The sequence below is a fragment of the Mustelus asterias genome, chromosome 11 (assembly GCF_964213995.1).
Source record: "Mustelus asterias chromosome 11, sMusAst1.hap1.1, whole genome shotgun sequence".
In the NCBI taxonomy this organism is placed as follows: Eukaryota; Metazoa; Chordata; class Chondrichthyes; order Carcharhiniformes; family Triakidae; genus Mustelus; species Mustelus asterias.
The window spans coordinates 68,335,711-68,356,592 of NC_135811.1; the positions used below are offsets into that span (position 1 = coordinate 68,335,711).

Consider the following 20,882-nt stretch of genomic DNA (forward strand, 5'->3'; position numbering starts at 1 on the left):
AGCCTTTCACACCATTACACCTGTGAGCAGTTGGGATACAACTCCACACAGGATGCTGTGGAAGTCACAGAATATCTTTAATAAACCTTTATTAACAAAAGAGAGGTTTTAGATGGTACAGCGAATTAGACTGGCCTTTCAGCTTTGGAACACAGCGTTGCATCTCGCCCATAATGGGGTGGCAGCCTCTTTTCTCTGTTAGAACCATCAAATCCCTACAGTGCTGAAGGAGGCCATTCGGCCCATTTACTCTCCTAAAGAGAATCCCATCCAGGCCCTCCTTTCCACCCTATCTCTGTAATGCCACGCATTTTCCATGGCTAATCCACCTAACCTACACATCTTTGGGAACTAAGGGGCAATTTAGCATGGCCAATGCACCTAAACAGGATTGTGGGAGGAATCCGGAGAATCTGGAGGAAACCTACAGACACGGTGAGAACGTACAAACTCCACCCAAGGTCGGAATCAAACACAGGGTCCCTGGTGCTGTGAGGCAGCAGTGCTAGCCACTGCATCACCATGCCGTCAGTTGTTGCTAGCTCTTGGCTAGAAGCATCCTATAATTTTTTTTTAAATATTGGGCTGCCTGAACTCAGTTTGACAGCAAAACAGCCAATAACTGGCATGGGGAAAACTTGCGATCTCAGGTCACCTGTGGATGACACGTGAATTGGAAAGGTGTATTCAGAATTTGCAACTCAGGTACATAGTTGGCAAAAGAAGGGGCGGGGAAGATTTATGCTGCAGTTGCCTTTACTTGCAAATGACTTGGCCATTCCTCACAATGCTTGGGAATGTACATTAGTGACACACAAGAGATCAAAACTGCACAGAACAGGTTGAATGGAACTGCAGTTCTTTTCTTGCCTGTCATTTTTGTGCATGTTCATCTAACCAAAGCTAATATGCTTTTTGCCTCAGGCTGACATGCAAGAAGAAGGGAACAATATCAACTTCAGGCACCAACCAACCTCGTTTTGGAGGAATATAAAATACACCAGAGAACAGCGAAAAAAATGAAGGGTTTATTAAAAATAAATCTCTTCTTTTGGCTTTTCCCATTTTACTTGGGGTCACTACAATGCTGGTTGATCAGCCTTTTCCATTCCCTCCTGTCAGGCACCCATTCCTCTTGGGCTCTCATTTTCCTATCTGGTCTGAGCCTTCCTCTTCCCAGCAGTCTCATCTCCATCACTCGCCTTGCCACGTTTCTCCTCTTTCTCCAAACCATTTCAACCTCTTCTTGGCTATTTTCTCCAACACTCCCACAATCTTCATTGACCTGGTTCCCGATTCTGTCCTCTCTCATCACTCCAAACATTCATCTCAGTATCGACATCTCAGTAGTTTCCAGTCATTGTCCCTCTCCATGAGGTTGCCTCAGTTTCTGTACTATATATCAAGGCCGGTGCTGCAGATTCTTCCTTTCAGTTTCAGCGATACCCTTCAATCACCAAACACTCCACTGCACTTCTTCCAATTCTTAATATAAAAATAAATCTCTTCTCCATCTTCTAAACAATAAATAACAATACGTTTTCCAAGAGTTCACAACTGCCCTTATTAAAGTGCAAGATTTTTTGACAAATATTCCTTAAATTGATTTCCAAATGTGTTCTTGCAAACCTTCTGTGTTTTTGACAATTAAGAAATCTGACAGAAACAGGTAGGAGAGACAAATCTTTCCCAGTGGAATCATCCAGAATGGTCCTGACAAACAAATGATTATTTTCCTAGCTTGGCTCATACTAAGCCATTCTGGGGAGCTGAGTCAATAAAGCAAGCTTAAAAGACCCAGGTGCACAAAAAGGGCAAAAACCTCAGCATATCAAAGATCTCCGTTTATGTTTTTAACTGAAGGTACATTTCTGCTTCCAGCGGTTTTACATGTAGTGTTTACATCCACAGACACACTGTCTGGGCATCCAGATTGCAACAGGATGAACTTATCGTCCTTTGTGTAACTGCTGGCCACACACTTTAGCACAATCGCAAGTTGATGGGTCTCACTTTGACTGCCGACATGCTCAATTTCTTTTGGCACGCAGCCAGGAGGCGCTGTAGCTCAGACGCAGAGGGTTCATGGGCAGAGTGCAAGTTGCTCAGAACAGTCAGGCCATTCACAATTCATGTGCAAATTTAATTCTCCAGCTGTTACGGGTCTTGCATTTGCCCAATCTTCAGACTGCTATTTCCATAAGTTACTATATACACTGATGTGGTTGGCAAGGGTTAGCACTGCTGAAACAAAATGCTGGAAATCTCTCGACTCCTCACTCTTTGATCTCCGTCACTGGGGAAGTTTACATGCATTCCAATATACTTTCTTTCGGGGGGATAAAAGAGTCCACAATTAATCAGCCTTTGGATTAAAGTCAGCTTCATTTCCATGTTTTAAAGGGCAGCTCATTTCACAAACAGGACACGTCAGGATTGGGCTGCACAACAACAGGTTTCTTTTAGTCTCCCTGCTCACGTGGCTCTTCCAAGTTGGGAAATGGCCCATTTTCCCTGTAATGCTGGGTGAGCACACTAAGGCCATCTCTTATTTTATATTAATGCTATCGGAGAACTGCTAATTCCGGAGGCACGGATATTGTTGCTCTGTGCAACACTAACACACGTCACCTGCCACATACGCACAGTTCCCCCACTCTCACATATTCCACCTAGCACCAGCTTCCAACACAAACACACACACCACCCCATCCCCCAACAAAATGCTGCACCGTCAGTACATCCTGCGGGGGGCTTCCCCTCCCCAATAATTCTACATTTCAGTAGATTTATTTTAGGGATACACTTGTCAGTATAAAATATGATGAAAGTGCATGCTTAGCTGGAAACACCAGTTTTCCACAAAGTTAATTTATATTCCATTTGACTTTTAAAAGCTAGCGTACTTCTGAGAATTTAACATAGACATAGTGCAGAAGGAGGCCATTTGGCCCATCAAGTCTGCACCGACCACAATCCTACCCAAGTCCTATCCCCAAAACCCCATGCATTTACCCCAGTTAGTCCCCCTGACAGTAAGGGGCAATTTAGCCCGGCCAATCCACCTAACCCGCACATCTTTGGACTGTGGGAAGAAACCGGAGCACCCGGAGGAAACCCACGCAGTCACGGGGAGAATGTGCAAACTCCACACAGACAGTGATCCGAAGCCGGAATTGAACCTGGGTCCCTGGTGCTGTGAGGCAGCAGTGCTAACCACTGTGCCACCACGTTTAATGTCTCCTTTCACAGTAGAATTTTAAAAATAATTTGAATTATGTGACATAAATAATACAAGGCAAGAGCTTAAGCAAATAACAGCTTAAAATGATCAGAATTTGAACAGAGACCCGGGACAAAGAGTAGACTGTGCTCTGCTCCGTCAGTTACGGAGTTTATCTATATTAAATCTGCCATTTAAAAACATCACATTAGTCAGCTGCAATATTCCACTCTTCTATCTCCTCCTCTCTCAACACAAGGTCACTCAGTTAAGTAGAAAATGTGTGACAGCATATTAGTGTTAAATGGGAAGATAGGAACATGTTGGACCTCTGCAGTCCACCTGCCCAGTTCCAGAATGAAACACTATTTGCTGTTTATTTTGGTAAGGATGAGGACAATCGGATGCAACTTTTCAGAACGGAATTCACCCGGTGCAGGGACTCACCGAATGGTAAAGAAACAATTGATGCAACGCTTGCCACCAAAGCAGCAGGGATTATACAGGAAATAAAGACACTCCCTCGCAGCGCAACCAATATCAACGGAAGCTACTGTAACCTGTGCAAAACTGGCCATCATATGGATAAAGTGTCAGCGAGTGCGGAGGGGGGGGGGGGGAGAGAAATCTGATGATGAAAGGATCACGGTAACTTTTAGCACCATCTTGTGTTACACATCTGGGTGTCACATGTTGTTGACGGGCTTGGACTCCATTCCGGGTCTGATACAAGTGCTCATAGTCCTTGGATATAATTAAATAGGCAAAGCTTAAAAACATTTAAGAATAATGATCCTTAAATATCCTAAAGGAGGATAAGATTGTCGAGCTGTGGAAGAAAATTAACTTTCTGTCTCCCTGAAACTGGCTGCTCATTCAGAATCTGTTCCACACCGCAGCTTTCCACTACCTCATCCATTTGGCCACTGTTCAGGTCAGTCTAGTCAGGGGCACTGACGAGTATTTGACCAAGACAGGTACCCCAGCCACCCTTGCCGTCCAGTAGTGATGATTCCTGGATATTAGTTAGCACTGGAACACTTTGGTGAATTTCTCTTCCAACTTCACTGGCGAAGGCCAGTGACCTGCTCCTGGTGGAATGACAGCTGCCAGTTATTAACCACTCACCTCCCACGTTAAAAGATAGTCAACTTTCTGACTAAATCAATTTTGGGGCTTTTTTTTTTAAGTTAACGCTTGTGAGAGTGACCCTTGGTTGATTGGAGACTAATGTTTAAATCACAGAATGTACCAAATTATATCCAACTCTGCATCAGGACACAGAGGTCAGTTGAAGGATCAGTGGGCAGCAGTTAATGAACAGCGAGTACCCAGCGATACCCAGGCTTTAAGCAGTTGTAGTGTCACCATTGGCTCCATGCTGCTAAGGGTCGGAGACTCAGAGAAGCCCCCCCAGAGCCGTGGTAAGCTCAGTGCTGCTAAGAGTTGGGGCAAAGGGAAGCCCAGAAGCAGCTGTTGGCAGCAATGGGGTCGGGAAAACGGGGCTGTGCATACGCTGGAAAGCAGCCTGGCCAGCTCGGGAGGGGGATGCAATCTTGGAAGGTTAGCTTAGCTGGGAAAGAAGCCCAGGAAGGTTGGACTTGGGAGCAGGTTTGAGAGAAATCTGAAAGAGTGTTACGATTCCACCTGTGAAACTCTATTCGGGTACAGCTGCTGGTGGCTGGGGATTAGAGTAACTCTTTGAAAGAAAATCCCTCAGGAGGAAGAGAGGTTTAAAGATTTTTTCTAACTCACTGACGTCTGGGTGGGACCTGTCTTGGTTGTGTCTAAATGTACAGTTTGTCTTGTACTTGACCACAGTTTACCTGTTAATTCATGTCACCTCATGTTAATTCTGGACCTTAGAGTACAAGATAGATAGTATCGACTGTTTGCTTTGTTAACTCGTGTATAGTAAACTTTCTTCTAAACCGTGGAATCTTGTGGCTTCATGCTCTTCGAGAGTTCTTGGCATTTCAAATTTCGTCTACTCTAGTGTTTTTTAAAATGTGCTGGTCCTTCACCGGATTGTAATAAAATTTGCAGTTCTCATCCAGGATGGTACCAAAATCAGAGGATTTGGTCTGAGATTGTAACAAAATTATCCTGTTGATTTACTTTGGAAACAGTGATTGCAACAAGAAAGAAAGATTATGGAATAAAAACACTGATGCTTTCTGCTGACCTGTAATTCTGGCAAAAGCACACAGAAATTAATGGGCAGATTGGAACTCAACTATGTGAAACACTGCATCTCTTTTTCACCCAGCAGAAGATGAACCAGAATAATTTATCCAAAAGTTGCTTAAAAAAAAAATCCCACACCAAACTCTTGTGATTGAATTCGATTTTTCTTTTTTAAAAGAAAAGATTTTGACTGTTTCTTCCCAGCTGTGACTCTATCGATTGTTGTGTATTATTGTCCAACTAATAACTAAATCTGACCAGGTAGACTAATCCGTACATACATTTATCTGTTACTCGTGAAGGCCAGGTGTGGTGATCCTCAGGTTAAATCACCACTAGTCAGCTCTTCCCCTCAAAGGGGAGAGCAGCCTCTGGTCCTCTGGCAACTTTAACTATTCCACCTTCAACAATGATGAGAGAATAGGGAGGTTACCCCTTGCAACTTCACTAAGATGTACACTTTTAATGGTTGATTGTTAATTTTGGGCTTGCTAACAAGTACAACGCATGTGCAAGGATTCAGGTTTTACCCATTAACAACTCTGCCAGATTGGAGGAAATGCCGCTGAAATAGGAACATGGAGAAGTGTTGCAAATAAGCTCAAAACTGCAATCCTGGATGAGAACTGTTGAAGTGGAAACTTTGCTGCTTCTTGACTGTGATAGAAAAACTCAACAAAGTTCGTTCCGACAAAACAACTAGTATTTATTTACGAAAGACTGCATGCAGATTTGGTTGAAAACTTGAGTTCGGAGAGTAGTTGGTACAACTTGCTAATTCCTCCTCAAGTCCGCGCTCACAGAAAGAAACAGTTCAGTATTTATACATAATCATTATCAGTTTGCGTGACCAGAGCTTATTCAGGAAATCGATCAGTAATAGAATCATAAGCAATATCATTAATCATGGCACAACTTGCTGACCTCCTAGAACTCCTTGTCTCATCATTCATACCCTTATCTTGCCCTTTGATGTAACAGAAGAAGGTGGGTGACTCCATCATCCCTGACCTTATCTTGTCTTGCTCACACAGCCATAGGTTATGCAGAGTCAGCCTTATCAGGTTATACAGAGGTCAGGCATGTCTTAAAGTTATGCCGAGTCTGCCTTGCTTATATTGTACCAAATAGCTGACCAATTTTCCCATCATGCTCTTCCTTACAATCCAGTGAGGGACCAGCGATTTTTAAAAAAAACACTAGAGTAGACCAAACTTGAAATGCCAAGTTTGAAGAGCATTAAGCCACAAGATTCCACGGTTTAGAAGAAAGTTTACTATATACGAGTTAACAATTATATAATTTCAACACACATACAGCTAAATGGTGAGAGACTGCAGAGTTCAGATGCAGAGGGATGTGTGTGTCTTAGTGTGTAGATCTCAAAAAAGGCTAGTCTGCAGGTACAGTAAATAATTAGGAAAAGTAGTAGAATTGTCTCTTAGATATACAAAGATGTGTAGTTTAGGCGGATTAACCATTGCAAACACGCAAGGTTATGGGGATACGACGGCAGTGGCAGTTGGGGTGGTGGGGGGGGGGCAGGGAGGGGGTTGAGGTACAAGGCACTTCATCAGTGAAGACTCGATGGGCTGAATGGCCTTCTTCTGCATTGTATGGATTCAATTATCCTCCTTTATCAGATAGATGTGTACCATAGGAATGATAAAATTAGCTTGGATCGAGTGGTATTCAAATTAGTGCATTTGCCTGACTCTGGTGCCATCTGGTGGAAATGTTGACTATGACAATTTGGTTGAAAAATGTAGTCTACATTAAACACCTACAATCCAAAATAATAAAAGTTCAGCTTTGTCCTTCACAGTTGCCAAGAAAGTCAGTACATAGTTACGCCACTTTCAGTTTTAAATTTACTAATTTGTGTATTCCCCCTCTTCCCTCCCACTGTGGGTACAAAAGCTTGCATTATTATTTTCCTTTTAAAGTAAGCTTTTTAAAAAAATACCTCAATGAAAAGAGCATTAAAACTATTCAAAGCAGCCACATTCTGATCATTTAGGCCTACCAAAGTGCTGTTTATAAAAATGAACTGGCTTCTCTTTCTACCACATTTGCAAAACAGATCCAATGTCAAAATTTTCCATCTACTCTGCATCAAACAACACGCCCCACAGTGGAAGATTTTTACTGGGCAGTCTGGTCTGAGACACAGTGTCAATGCCCAGGCAGGCATGAACTGAAACACTGCAGCTCAACCTCACCATAGCACCTGGCTCAGGGGGCCTGTGGCACCAAACATCCGGGATGTGTAGGTTAGAGGGATTAGTGGGTAACTATTTGGGGATATGGGGAGAGGGTCTGGGTGGGATTGTGGTCGGTGCAGACTCGATGGGCCGAATGGCCCCTTTCTGCACTGTAGGGTTTCTACGATTTCTACTTCTACGAAGTTACCCAGGCTCGCTTTAAAATATGCTCAAATCCCATGAATCAGCTCACTTCTAGTCCATGAGAGAAACCATGTGGATTTCAAATGCCAAACAACCTACTCCAGGAGGGTAATAAATGACAGCCACGTGCCAAGGATTTAAAAAGTAAAATTAAGTGGTGCTGCAAAGTGAACGAAGACACTGTGTTGGTTGGATACCAGGGCTCAGGCTATCGCCGTGGCAAAACATGCTAGAGAGAGAGTTCCATCTGGGAACTGCCCTTGGGGGTCACTGTCAAAGCTTTATCTTCATCCGACAGCCAATTCAGACATAGGGGTTGGAATGCGGAGAAGATAAAGGGGGCACATTCTCACCAGAAAAGCACAAAACAAAATTTCAGCACTGTGTAGTTTCAATGATTTGACTTATTAGTTTTATAACATAGATTTGGTAGCAAAACAAAATTTAAAATAACTTTTTTATAAGAAAGTTGGAACTAACCTCATACAATGAGGACAATTAAGAACAACAATGATTCATATTAAGATAGCAGCTGCTCTTCAAATAGGGAGGGCACCGAGAGCTCGCAATCACCTTGGTGCATTTGAACTTGAGCTGCAATCGAATTAACGTATGACTAAATACAAGGACCAATTAGTTCTGAGCAACGAGTGACCCTCAAAATATTCAAGGGTAGAAACAAGCTGCGCATGGTGAACGCAGGAAGGCAATTCCGGGAGATTAAAGTGATTCTCACGGGAAGTCTGTCTTCAGCATGCTGACGGTAACCAAAGAGTGCGTCTCCCTCCAAGATCTGAACAAAGCAGACAACATTCCTCTGACCACACTGGCCTATGTGCACTTTCCTCAGACATTCTGCGAGGACTGGCAGCCTATTAAATTGTGAATCACTTGCAGTTTTCTGTCATTCTGGTGACACATTATCCATTGCTCCACAGAAGTGGACTGGATCAGGCTGCAGTAGGAGCCTCGGACATTATAGAACCACTGCGACTTGAAGACACTCTGTTAATGCAACATATCTCTTAATTTAAAAAAAAATTACTAGTGTCTTACATTAGCACTGGGATGAAGTTACAGTGAAAATCCCCTTGTCGCCACACTCCGGCGCCTGTTCGGGTTCACCGAGGGAGAATTTAGCCTGGCCAATGCACCTAACCAGCACGTCTTTCGGACTGTGGGAGGAAACCCATGCAGACACAAGGACAATGTGCAGACTCCGCACAGTCAGTGGCTCAAGCTGGAAATCGAACCTAGGTCTCTGGCGCTGTGAGGCAGCAATGCTAACCACTGTGCCACCCTGTTCTTCCACAGGGAACAGAGTTGTATCCAATTAAACTGGCTGCTGAAGCGAAGTCTTATCCTACGGCCAAGTTAAAGGCCACATTTCTATCCCTCTTCAGTTCTGTAGACTGGTCATATGGACTCGAAATGTTAACTGTTTCTCTCTCGCCACAGATGCTGCCAGACCTGCTGAGTTTATCCAGCATTTTCTGTTTCTATTCCAAAGTAACACCTGTAGTTGCACAACAGGGCCACTTGGAGGCCTCTCGTCACCAGCACTGTTTGGCAGCAATGTTTGTACAGAATGTGAATAGGGATTGGGTGAAACTTCCCTCCACCCAAAAACCATGAGTGTTAAACTTCCAAAACACTTACACTGGCTCCACAGGAAATCAGTAAAGCAGATGGCACAAAGCACTGATAGGATGAGTACTGAATGGGTGAGGGTCGCAAATATAACGGCCAACCCACCAGATGTATTTTAATGTTCACGTAATCTTTATACTTCTTAGGCCCCACATTAATTTGAACAGCCGGGTGATCTACAATGTTAGAAGATAAGTTGTATACTTTTGCCATCTGATTCTCCATTTGTAGCAGTAAATCAGAACATCTTCCTTTTGTCACTTAAAATTGGTATCATCTGCTAATGAATTTTGCAAGTTAGAGGCTTAAATTCACCCCCCAGACTTTTCACCCCCCAGTTCTTTATACTGGAACAAAGAAACTCGAAACAATGCTGATCTAACTGCCCAAATCTTGGGGCAAGGAAAAGCCTCAGGTTGGGCCTATACTCACTGGGGTTTAGACAAATGAGAGGTGATCCTATTGAAACATCAGAATCTGAGGGGAGTTGATAGTTCTTTCCATACCCTAGGATTTAGGTAATCAGATCCAGGGAATTTGGAAGTTCCATTAATTTTCCAAATGATGGCTGTGATCCCCAATTGTTTAAAGTTCCTCCCTCCCTTTTCTCCCTTGATTTTCTACTATTTTTAGGATGCCTGTTAGTGTCTTCTATACAAATAAAATACTAGCTTAAAGTCTCTGCCATTTCCTTGTTTCCCATGATGAATTCCCCAGTTTTATCACCTTAAGGGACCATGCTTCACTTAAGCTGCTTTCTTTATAAGCTTGCAGAAGCTGTTTTTAAAAAAATATTTCTTGCTAGTTTGCTCACATATTCTAATTTCTCTCTATTTTTGTTTAATCTCTGCTAGTTTCTAATTTTTTCCCAATCTTCTGGTCTACCACAAATCTTTGCAACATTGTATGGCGTCTCTTAATTTTATACCATCCTTAACTTCCTTAGTTAGCTGCAGCTGATTCATCAGTCTTGTAGAGGCTTTCTTTGTCAATAAGACCATAAAACATAGGAGCAGAATTAGGCCACTCGGCCCATCGAGTTTGCTCCGCCATTCAATCATGGCTGATTTTTTTCTCATCCCCATTCTCCTGCCTTTTCCCCATAACCCCTGATCCCCTTATTAATCAAGAACCTATCTATCTCAATGACCTGGCTTCCACAGCATTCTGTGGCAAAGAGTTCCACAGATTCACCACTCTCTGACTGAAGAAATTCTTCCTCATCTCTGTTTTAAAGGATCGTCCCTTCAGCCTGAGGTTGTGCCTTCTGGTTCTGGTTTTTCCTACTAGTGGAAACATCCTCTCCGCGTCCACTCTATCCAGGCCTCGCAGTATCCTGTAAATTTCAATAAGATCCCACCCTTATCCTTCTAAACTCCAATGAGTACAGACCCAGAGTCCTCAACCGTTCTTCATACGACAAGCTCTTCATCCCAGGGATCATTCTTGCGAATATCCTCTGGATCCTTTCCAAGGCCGGCACATCCTTCCTTAGATATGGGGCCCAAAACTGCTCACAATGCTCCAAATGGGGTCTGACCAGAGCCTTATGCATCCCTGCTCTTGTATTCTAGCTCTCTCGACATGAATGCTAACATTGCATTTGCCTTCCTAACTGCCGACTGAACCTGCACGTTAACCTTAAGAGAATCTTGAACAAAGGTCTCCCAAGTCCTTTTATGTTTCTGATTTCCTAAGCATTTTCCCATTTAGAAAATAGTCTATGCCTCCATTCCTCCTCCCAAAGTGCATAACCTCACACTTTTCCACATTGTATTCCATCTGCCACTTCTTTGTCCACTCTCCTCACCTGTCCAAATCCTTCTGCAATATATCTTTGTTGAGAGTTATGAAGTATTTCCTTGAATGTCTTTCACTACATATTTACAGTCTTGTCTTTTAACTTATTATCCTAGTCTATTTCAGCCAATTGGGTCTTCAGACATTTGCAATTATCTTTACCCAAGTTTAAGACACTAATTTCAGACTCCAGTTTCTTCTCACCATCAAAATGAATGTGAGGTTCTATTGGGCAAATTACTATTCCAGGGCTGTGAAGTGATCTTAAAATGTAGCTTCGCACTTTGCTAAATTTTGAAACACTTAGTTAAAGAGAGAGTGTTACCCGTAGTAAATCGTCAATTCTTCCCTCTTTTTTTTCCAGGTCTGAATTTTTGCTGTTTTCCAGAGCAGTTAGTTTTTCCAACGTGAAGTCTGTCTGTAAACATATGAAACAATATCCTTTAGTATGTTCTGATGCAACTTTCAGGGAAATATGGAGCAACGAACATGTAGAAAATGATTTACTGTCACTCAGTCCATTTTAGTATTTCTTTCATTTGCTAAGAATAATCAATGCTGTGAATGATACACACATTAAGATCGGTTGCAAACTTTTGGATGAAATCAAGCATTTGCATATCGTTTAATTTTTTTGTGTCTACATCTATATATCCTGATGAATCCTATATTTACCTTGGAGTTTGGAGGTCGGGAACTCCGACTTCCAACAAACTAATGGTCTTTAGCGCATGTGCCAACCAGGAATTGGCCAAACAAGCACAGAGTGCAGTTTACCTTCTTCAGGCTGAGGGCACACTCTGCGCGTCATCGCAGAAGGAAGAAAAAAACAGCATAAAAGGGCAGGTCAGATGACCTGTTACAAAGCGTCACTGTTAAGTAAGCATCTCAGGGTGCACGACATAAGAGAGGTCACAAATGGAAGTCCCAGGCAAGGAACAATGACAGTGAACAGAAAAGAATCCCATTAAATTAGGTTAAAAGGAAGGAGCAGAGAAATGGGCTCCAAATTAAATAGGGCTGCAGGAATCAGTGGGCCACTGTTGATGTTCTGATAGTGGGAGCAACCTTTGGAGGGATGTCCAAGGCACGGTCTCTGCGGGTGGCATGTTAACAGACCCACATACTTGCAGCTCCAACAAATGAACATTAAGATAGGATATACGACCACTGCTGATACACTAAGAGAGGGACTTACAAACAATGTACGTGATTGGGACACATTTAGAAGGGCTAACTACAGAAATGAAAAATAACAGCTACGTGATATAACCCACCTCCCCTCCCCAAAACTAAAATAGAAATAAAAACAATTTTAGCTTCTGAACCACAGATAATTATGGATCCACTCATTTATTTAACTATGCTGGATTACACCCCACAAATACAAAGCTGTTCAGACAAGATTAGCAAGTTAGGAGGGACAGCTTTTCAAAAGTGCATACATGTGGAATGAGATTTACAATTCAGAGTTATGTGAATTTTTTACAAAATAGAACTGTATCAGTATCTATGTGAAATAAAGTGAAGCATACAAGTGATGATGACTCTATGGGTATTAGGATCATGGGAGCATCATCTATGGCGCTCAACGGTTAGCTTTGAAATGTTAGATTGATACATACTGCATAGGATTGTTATTTGGTGAGATCAAACAGGCCAATTCTATAGAGAGGCTCAATATCCTGGAGCTTTAATCAATAATATGGCAGAAAAAGTCTCAACATAAAACTGGTTATTACTGAAAACTAATCTAAGCCTGCTTAAACCAGAATGAAACCAAAGACTAACCTAGAGGCTAGTTAGTGGCATTACAATCTGTGTGTCTATTTTCACCTTTAGTTTTTTTCAAGTTGGTGAGAATTGTGGCCAATTAAACTATTGCTAGTTTTTCCATAACTTACATTCGAAATTAGCTTGGTTATGAATCTAGATCAACAGCTTCTACATCGAATCATAATTCTTACTATTCATATAAAGCAAAGTATGCCACTTCCCACTGAACTTCATCTGCCACTTCTCATAAGATCTAAGAGATAGGAGCAGGAGTTGGCCAGTCAATCCCTAAAGCACACTCCACAATTCGTTACAATCATGGCTGATTTGATTGCAACCTCAAATCCACTTTTTTGCCGGTCCCTATAACTCTCGACTCAATCAGAAATCTGTCTAACTCAGCCTTGAATATATTCAATGACCCAGCCTCCACTGCTCTCTGTGGAGGAGAATCAACAACCCTCTGGGGAGAAATTCCTTAGTAAGAAGTTTAACAACACCAAGTTAAAGTCCAACAGGTTTATTTGGTAGCAAAAGCCACACAAGCTTTCGGAGCTCTATTCCTCTCATCTCTGTCTACAATAGGACACTTTTCCTTTGAAGCTGTGCCCCCGAGTTCTAGATTCTCCATGAGGGGAACATTCTCCCAGCATCTACCCTGTAAAGCCCCGTCAGAATCTTATTTGTTGCAATAAGGTCACCTCTCAACTCTTCTACCCAACCCTCTCAACCCATCCTCATAAAATAACTCCTTTATGCTAGGAATCTTCAAGTAAACCTTCTTTAAACTGCTTCCAAGCAAGCATGTCCCTCCTTCCACCATACACAGTATTCGAGGTGAAGTCTCACCAACGCCCTGCAGCTGTAGTAAGACTTCCCTACTTTTTACTCCACCCACTGCAATAAAGGCCAACATTCCATTTTCCTTCCTAATTATTTATACCTGCATGCTAACTTTTTGTGATTCATGTACAGACTCCTAGACCCTTCCGGATCGCAAAATTCTGTGGGCACTCGCCATTTAAACAATGTAATGCTCTTCTATTTTTCCTGCCATACTGGAAAACTTTGCATTTTCCCAAAATTATACCCCTGTCTGCCAATTTTATTTCCACTCACTTAACTTATCTATAGCCCTTTGCAAACTCTTTGCGCCATCCTCACAATAGACTATAAATAGTTGAAGTCCCAGCACTGAACTCTGTGACACAGCACTAAAGTTTGCCATCACGAAAATGACCCACGTATCCCAAATCTGTTTCCTGAGAATTAACCCAATCTTTAAAAATTCTTATCAAACCAATATCATGAACAGCAATCATTGATTTGGCCTCTCAAAATGCCTTTTGGAAATCCAATTACACCTACTAGTTCTCCTTTGCCTACCCTTCTCGTTACTTCTTCAAAAGAGAGCTAATAAATTTGTAAAACAGGATTTCATTCTCACAAAGCCATGCTGATAACTGCATGATGATTTCCTAAATGTCCTGCTATTACTTCACTTAATAATGCATTCCATACTTTTCATGACAGTGTGACGATACTGTGCCTTTAAGAAATACATTTGTGTCATGTTTCTTGAGAAGGGACTGTTTTATACTTCAGCTCAGATTACCGTGCTGATTGTCTACAACCGGCAGCCCACGTGAGTATGTCGAAGAATAATTGCTCCTAGTTATTGGAGTGTTTGTTTTAATTTGAGTTAATGCAGTCATGTTATTTTTTGGGTCGTCACCTGGGGTTTCAAAGTAGGGTTTAATTAGGCTGCTTGACAAGAATGGGAATGGGCCGTGCTCGGCTTAGACAGAGAAAAGCAGGCAGTTGCTGTTTGAATTTGAAAGGAGTAGCTCTCTGAAAATTGAAGTCTGGGGATCTGCTAGAAAATAGGTACCTCTTTCCAGAGGTCTGCAAAAGGCAAGGGGTACTTTCACCCTCTCTCTCTCTGGAGTTCTGCTGTGTTAAGAGAGGTCTCGCTCTGGAATTCTGCTGTTTGAAGACAGGTCTTTCTCTGGAGGCTGCTGTCTGAGAGTCAGTAGACCTCTCTGTCCAGAGGTGTTAAAAGACTTGAGGACTGGCAACTCATGTAAGCCTGTGTGTTTTTGCTAACTGACTCTGAAGAGGAATTTACGTCTATGAGGAATATTGCTTAAATTGGAACTAATAGAGATAAGCTAGCAGTTAAAAATGTCTTGTCATGTTTAAGTATTTCCATTGGTAAAAGTTACGCTAATTCTTTTTGTTATAGTTGAACTATATTGTTCAATAATGTTTGTTTTGATAAAAGCTTTTTAGTGGATCAATAGGATCACACCTGGGGCGAAACACATTATGCTCACATTAATGCCAAAATCAAAAATAGTTGAGGTCTAATCTAACTTCACAATATAGAGTCATAGAGGTTTACAGCATGGAAACAGGCCCTTCGGCCCAACTTGTCCATGCCGCCCTTTTTTTAAAAACCCCTAAACTAATCCCAATTGCCCGCATTTGGCCCATATCCCTCTATACCCATCGTACCCATGTAACTATCTAAATGCTTTTTAAAAGATAAAATTGTACCTGCCTCTACTACTACCTCTGGCAGCTTATTCCAGACACTCACCACCCTCGGTGTGAAAATATTGCCCCTCTGGACACTTTTGTATCTCTCCCCTCTCACCTTAAATCTATGCCCTCTAGTTTTGGACTCCACTACCTTTGAGAAAATATATTGACTATCTACCTTGTCTATGCCCCTCATTATTTTATAGACCTCTATAAGGTCATCCCTCAGCCTCCTACGCTCCAGAGAAAAAAGTCCCAGTCTATTCAGCCTCTCCTTATAACTCAATCCATCAAGTCCCGGTAGCATCCTAGTAAATCTTTTCTGCACTCTTTCTAATTTAATAATATCCTTTCCATAACAGGGTGACCAGAATTGCACACAGTATTCCAAGTGTGGCCTTACCAATATCTTGTACAACTTCAACAAGACGTCCCAACTCCTGTATTCAATGTTCTGACCGATGAAACCAAGCATTCCGAATGCCTTCTTCACCACTCTGTCGACCTGTGACTCCACTTTCAAGGAGCTATGAACATGTACCCCTAGATCTCTTTGTTCTGTAACTCTCCCCAACGCCCTAACATTAACTGAGTAAGTCCTGCCCTGGTTCAATCTACCAAAATGCATTACCTCGCATTTGTCTAAATTAAACTCCATCTGCCATTCGTCAGCCCACTGGCCCAATTGATCAAGATCCCACTGCAATTGGAGATAACCTTCCTCACTGTCCACCATGCCACCAATCTTGGTGTCATCTGCAAACTTACTAACCATGCCCCCTATCATAGAAATCATAGAAACCCTACAGTGCAGAAAGAGGCCATTCGGCCCATCGAGTCTGCACCGACCACAATCTCACCCAGGCCCTACCCCCATATCCCTACATATTTTACCCGCGAATCCCTCTAACCTACACATGTCAGGACACTAAGGGGCAATTTTAGCATAGCCAATCAACCTAACCCGCACATCTTGGGACTGTGGGAGGAAACCGGAGCACCCGGAGGATACCCACGCAGACACGAGGAGAATGTGCAAACTCCACACGGACAGTGACCCAAGCCGGGAATTGAACTCAGGTCCCTGGAGCTGCGAAGCAGCAGTGCTAACCACTGTGCTATCGTGCCACCCCATATTCGCATCCAAATCATTAATATAAATGACAATGACAGTGGGCCCAGCACTGATCCCTGAGGCACACCGCTGGTCACAGGCCTCCAGTTTGAAGAACAACTCTCTACAACCACCCTCTGGCTTCTGTCAAGAAACCAATTTTGTATCCATTGAGATACCTCACCCTGGATCCCATGAGATTTAACTTTATGCAACAACCTACCATGCAGTACCTTGTCAAAGGCCTTGCTAAAGTCCATGTAGACAACATCAACTGCACTGTCCTCATCTACCTTCTTGGTTACCCCTTCAAAAAACTCAATCAGATTTGTGAGACATGATTTTCCACTCACAAAGCCATGCTGACTGTCCCTAATCAGTCCTTGCCTCTGTAAATGCCTGTAGATCCTGTCTCTCAAAATACCTTCCAACAATTTACCCACCACAGATGTGAGGCTCACTGGCCTGTAGTTCCCAGGCTTTTCCCTGCAGCCCTTTTTAAACAAAGGCACAACATTTGCCACTCTCCAATCTTCAGGCACCTCACCCGTGACTATCGATGATTCACATATCTCGGCTAGGGGACCCGCAATTTCCTTCCTAGCCTCCCACAACGTCTTGGGATATACCTCATCAGGTCCTGCAGATTTATCTTCCTTGATGCGCTTTAAGACTTCCAGCACCTCCTTCTCTGTAATATGTACATTCCTCAAGACATCACTATTTATTTCCCCAAGTTCCCTAACATCCACGCTTTTTTCAACAGTAAATCCTGATGAGAAATATTCATTTACGATCTCACCCATCTCTTGTGGATCCGCACATAGATGACCTTGTTGATCCTTAAGAGGTCCTACTCTCTCCCTTGTTACTCTTTTGCCCTTTATGTATTTGTAGAAGCTCTTTGGACTCTCCTTTGCCTTATCTGCCAAAACAATATCGTATCCCCTTTTTGTCCTCCTGATTTCTCTCTTGACTCTACTCTGACACCCCCTATACCCTTCAAGAGATTCACTTGATCCCAGCTGCCTATGCACTTCATGTGCCTCTTTCTTCTTCTTGACCAGGGCCTCAATATCCCGAGTCATCCAGGGTTCCCTACTTCTGCCAGCCTTGCCCTGTACTCTAAGAGGAATGTGTTTACCCTGAACCCTGGTTAACACACTTTTGAAAGCGTGCCACTTACCAGACGTCCCTTTTCCTTCCCACAGACTCCCCCAATTAACTTTTGAAAGTTCCTGCCTGATACCATCAAAATTGGCCTTGCCCCAATTTAGAATATTAACTTTTGGGACAGACCCATCATTCTCCATAGCTATCTTAAAACTAATTGAATTATGGTCACTGGTCCCAAAGTGATCCCTCACTAACACTTCTGTCACCTGCCCTTCCTTATTTCCCAAGAGGAGGACAAGTTTTGCCCCCTCTCTAGTCGGGCCATCCACATACAGAATGAGAAATTCCTCCTGAATGCACTCAACATATTTCTCTCCATCCAACCCTCTAATACTCTGGCTGTCCCAGTCAATGTTGGGAAAAATTAAAATCTCCGATTATTACCACCCTATTTTTCTTGGAGCTGTCATCTCCTTGCATATTTGCTCCTCAATTTCCCGCTGACTATCTGGGGGCCTATAGTACAACGCTATCAAAGTGATTTCCCCCTTCTTATTTCTCAGTTCTACCCATATAGACTCAGTGGCCGAACCCTCGGATATATCCCCTCTCGGTACGGCCGTGATGCTTTCCCTAATCAAAAGTGCAACTCCCCCTCCTCTCTTGTTCTATCTTTCCTATAGCATCTGTACCCTGGAACATTGATCTGCCAGTCCTGTCCCTCCCTTAGCCATGTTATGGGTAGAGATGAGGAATAGTAGAGGGAGAAAGACACTAGTAGGTGTGGTATATAGGCCCCCGAATAATAATGTTGAGGTAGGGAGGGCTATAAACAAGCAGATAAGGGATGCGTGTAAAAACGGAACGGCAATAATCATGGGGGACTTCAACATGCACATTGACTGGCAGACTCAAGTCGGTAAGGGTGGAATGAGGAAGAGTTCTTAGAATGCTGTCGGGATAGTTTCCTTGAACAGCATGTTACGGAACCGACGAGGGAACGAGCTATTTTGGATCTGGTATTGTGTAACGAGGTAGGTAGAATTAAGGATCTTATTGTGAAGGACCCTCTTGGGTCTAGTGACCACAATATGGTCGAATTTCTGATTCAGATGGAAGAGGAGAAAGTTTGGTCTCAAACCAGTGTCCTCTGTTTGAACAGAGGGAAATATGATAGGATGAGGGATGAATTGGCTAAGGTAGACTGGGAGAGCAGGCTGGCAGGTAGGATAGCTGAGGAACAGTGGAGGATTTTTAAGGAGATCCTTTTCAGTTCTCAGCAAAAATATATTCCAGCAAAAAACAAGGATTGTAAGAAAAGGGAGAACCAGCCGTGGATAACGAAGGAAATAAAGGAGAGTATTAAAATAAAAACAGCTGCCGGTTGATTGGAAAACGGCTAATGTTACGCCGCTGTTTAAAAAAGGAAGGAGACAAAAGGCGGGTAACTATAGGCCGGTCAGCTTAACGTCTGTAGTAGGGAAAATGCTGGAATCCATTATTAAGGAGGAGATAGCAGGGCATCTGGATAGAAATGGTTCGATCAATCAGATGCAGCATGGATTCATGAGGGGAAAGTCGTGCTTGACGAACATGTTGGATTTTTATGAAGATGTGACTAGGGCGGTTGATGGAGGAGAACCGGTGGATGCGGTGTTTTTGGATTTCCAAAAGGCGTTTGATAAGGTGCCCCATAAAAGGCTGCTGAAGAAGATTAGGGCACACGGAGTTGGGGGTAGTGTGTTAAAGTGGATTGGGGACTGGCTATCCGACAGGAAGCAAAGAGTCGGAATAAATGGGTGTTTTTCCGGTTGGAGGAAGGTAACTAGTGGCGTGCCGCAGGGATCGGTACTCGGGCCGCAACTGTTTACCATTTATATAGATGATCTGGAGGAGGGGACGGAGTGTAGGGTAACGAAGTTTGCAGACGACACAAAGATAAGTGGAAAAGTGAATCGTGTGGAGGACGGAGAAGATCTGCAGAGAGATTTGGACAGGCTGAGTGAGTGGGCGAGGATATGGCAAATGGAGTATAACGTTGAGAAATGCGAGGTTATACACTTTGGAGGAAATAATAACAAATGGGATTACTATCTCAATGGAAACAAATTAAAACATGCTACCGTGCAAAGGGACCTGGGGGTCCTTGTGCATGAGACGCAAAAGCCCAGTCTGCAGGTACAACAGGTGATCAAGAAGGCAAATGGGATGTTGGCCTATATTGCGAGGGGGATAGAATATAAAAGCAGGGATGTCTTGATGCACCTGTACAGGGCATTGGTGAGGCCGCAGCTGGAATACTGTGTGCAGTATTGGTCCCCTTATATGAGGAAGGATATATTGGCATTGGAGGGAGTGCAGAGAAGGTTCACCAGGTTGATACCGGAGATGAGGGGTTTGGATTATGAGGAGAGGCTGAGGAGATTGGGTTTGTACTCGTTGGAGTTTAGAAGGATGAGGGGGGATCTTATGGAGACTTATAAGATAATGCGGGGGCTGGATAGGGTGGAGGCGGAGAGATTCTTTCCACTTAGTAAGGAAGTTAAAACTAGAGGACACAGCCTCAAAATAAAGGGGGGTCGGTTTAAGACAGAGTTGAGGAGGAACTTCTTCTCCCAGAGGGTGGTGAATCTCTGGAATTCTCTGCCCACTGAGGTGGTGGAGGCTACCTCGCTGAATATGTTTAAAGCGCGGATGGATGGATTCCTGAGCGGTAAGGGAATTAAGGGTTATGGGGATCAGGCGGGTAAGTGGTACTGATCCACGTCAGATCAGCCATGATCTTATTGAATGGCGGGGCAGGCTCGAGGGGCTAGATGGCCTACTCCTGCTCCTATTTCTTATGTTCTTATGTTTCAGTAATTGCTATAATATCCCAGTCCCACGTACCCATCAATGCTCTGAATTCATCTGCCTTGCCCGTCAGGCCTCTTGCATTGAAATAAATGCAGTTCAATCTGGACTTCCCTTGCTCTCTGTCTTGCTTCTGTCTGATCTGTCTGGTACTCGGATTACTGACACTGCCTTTACTAATTAATGTGCTCTCTTTAACTTCCGTGCTGTC

At 43.1% G+C, this 20,882-nt stretch overlaps 1 protein-coding gene across 3 annotated transcripts in view; it reads right to left on the reverse strand.

The window, feature by feature from the left end:
* The window catches only part of tlk2 (tousled-like kinase 2), a 174,372-nt gene that overhangs the window by 68,642 nt on the left and 84,848 nt on the right, over positions 1-20,882 (reverse strand). For all 3 annotated transcript variants that reach the window (XM_078223694.1, XM_078223695.1, XM_078223696.1), the window contains one exon: positions 11,594-11,686. In XM_078223694.1, the coding sequence (XP_078079820.1) occupies positions 11,594-11,686 (93 nt within the window). The remainder of the gene's footprint in view (positions 1-11,593; positions 11,687-20,882) is intronic.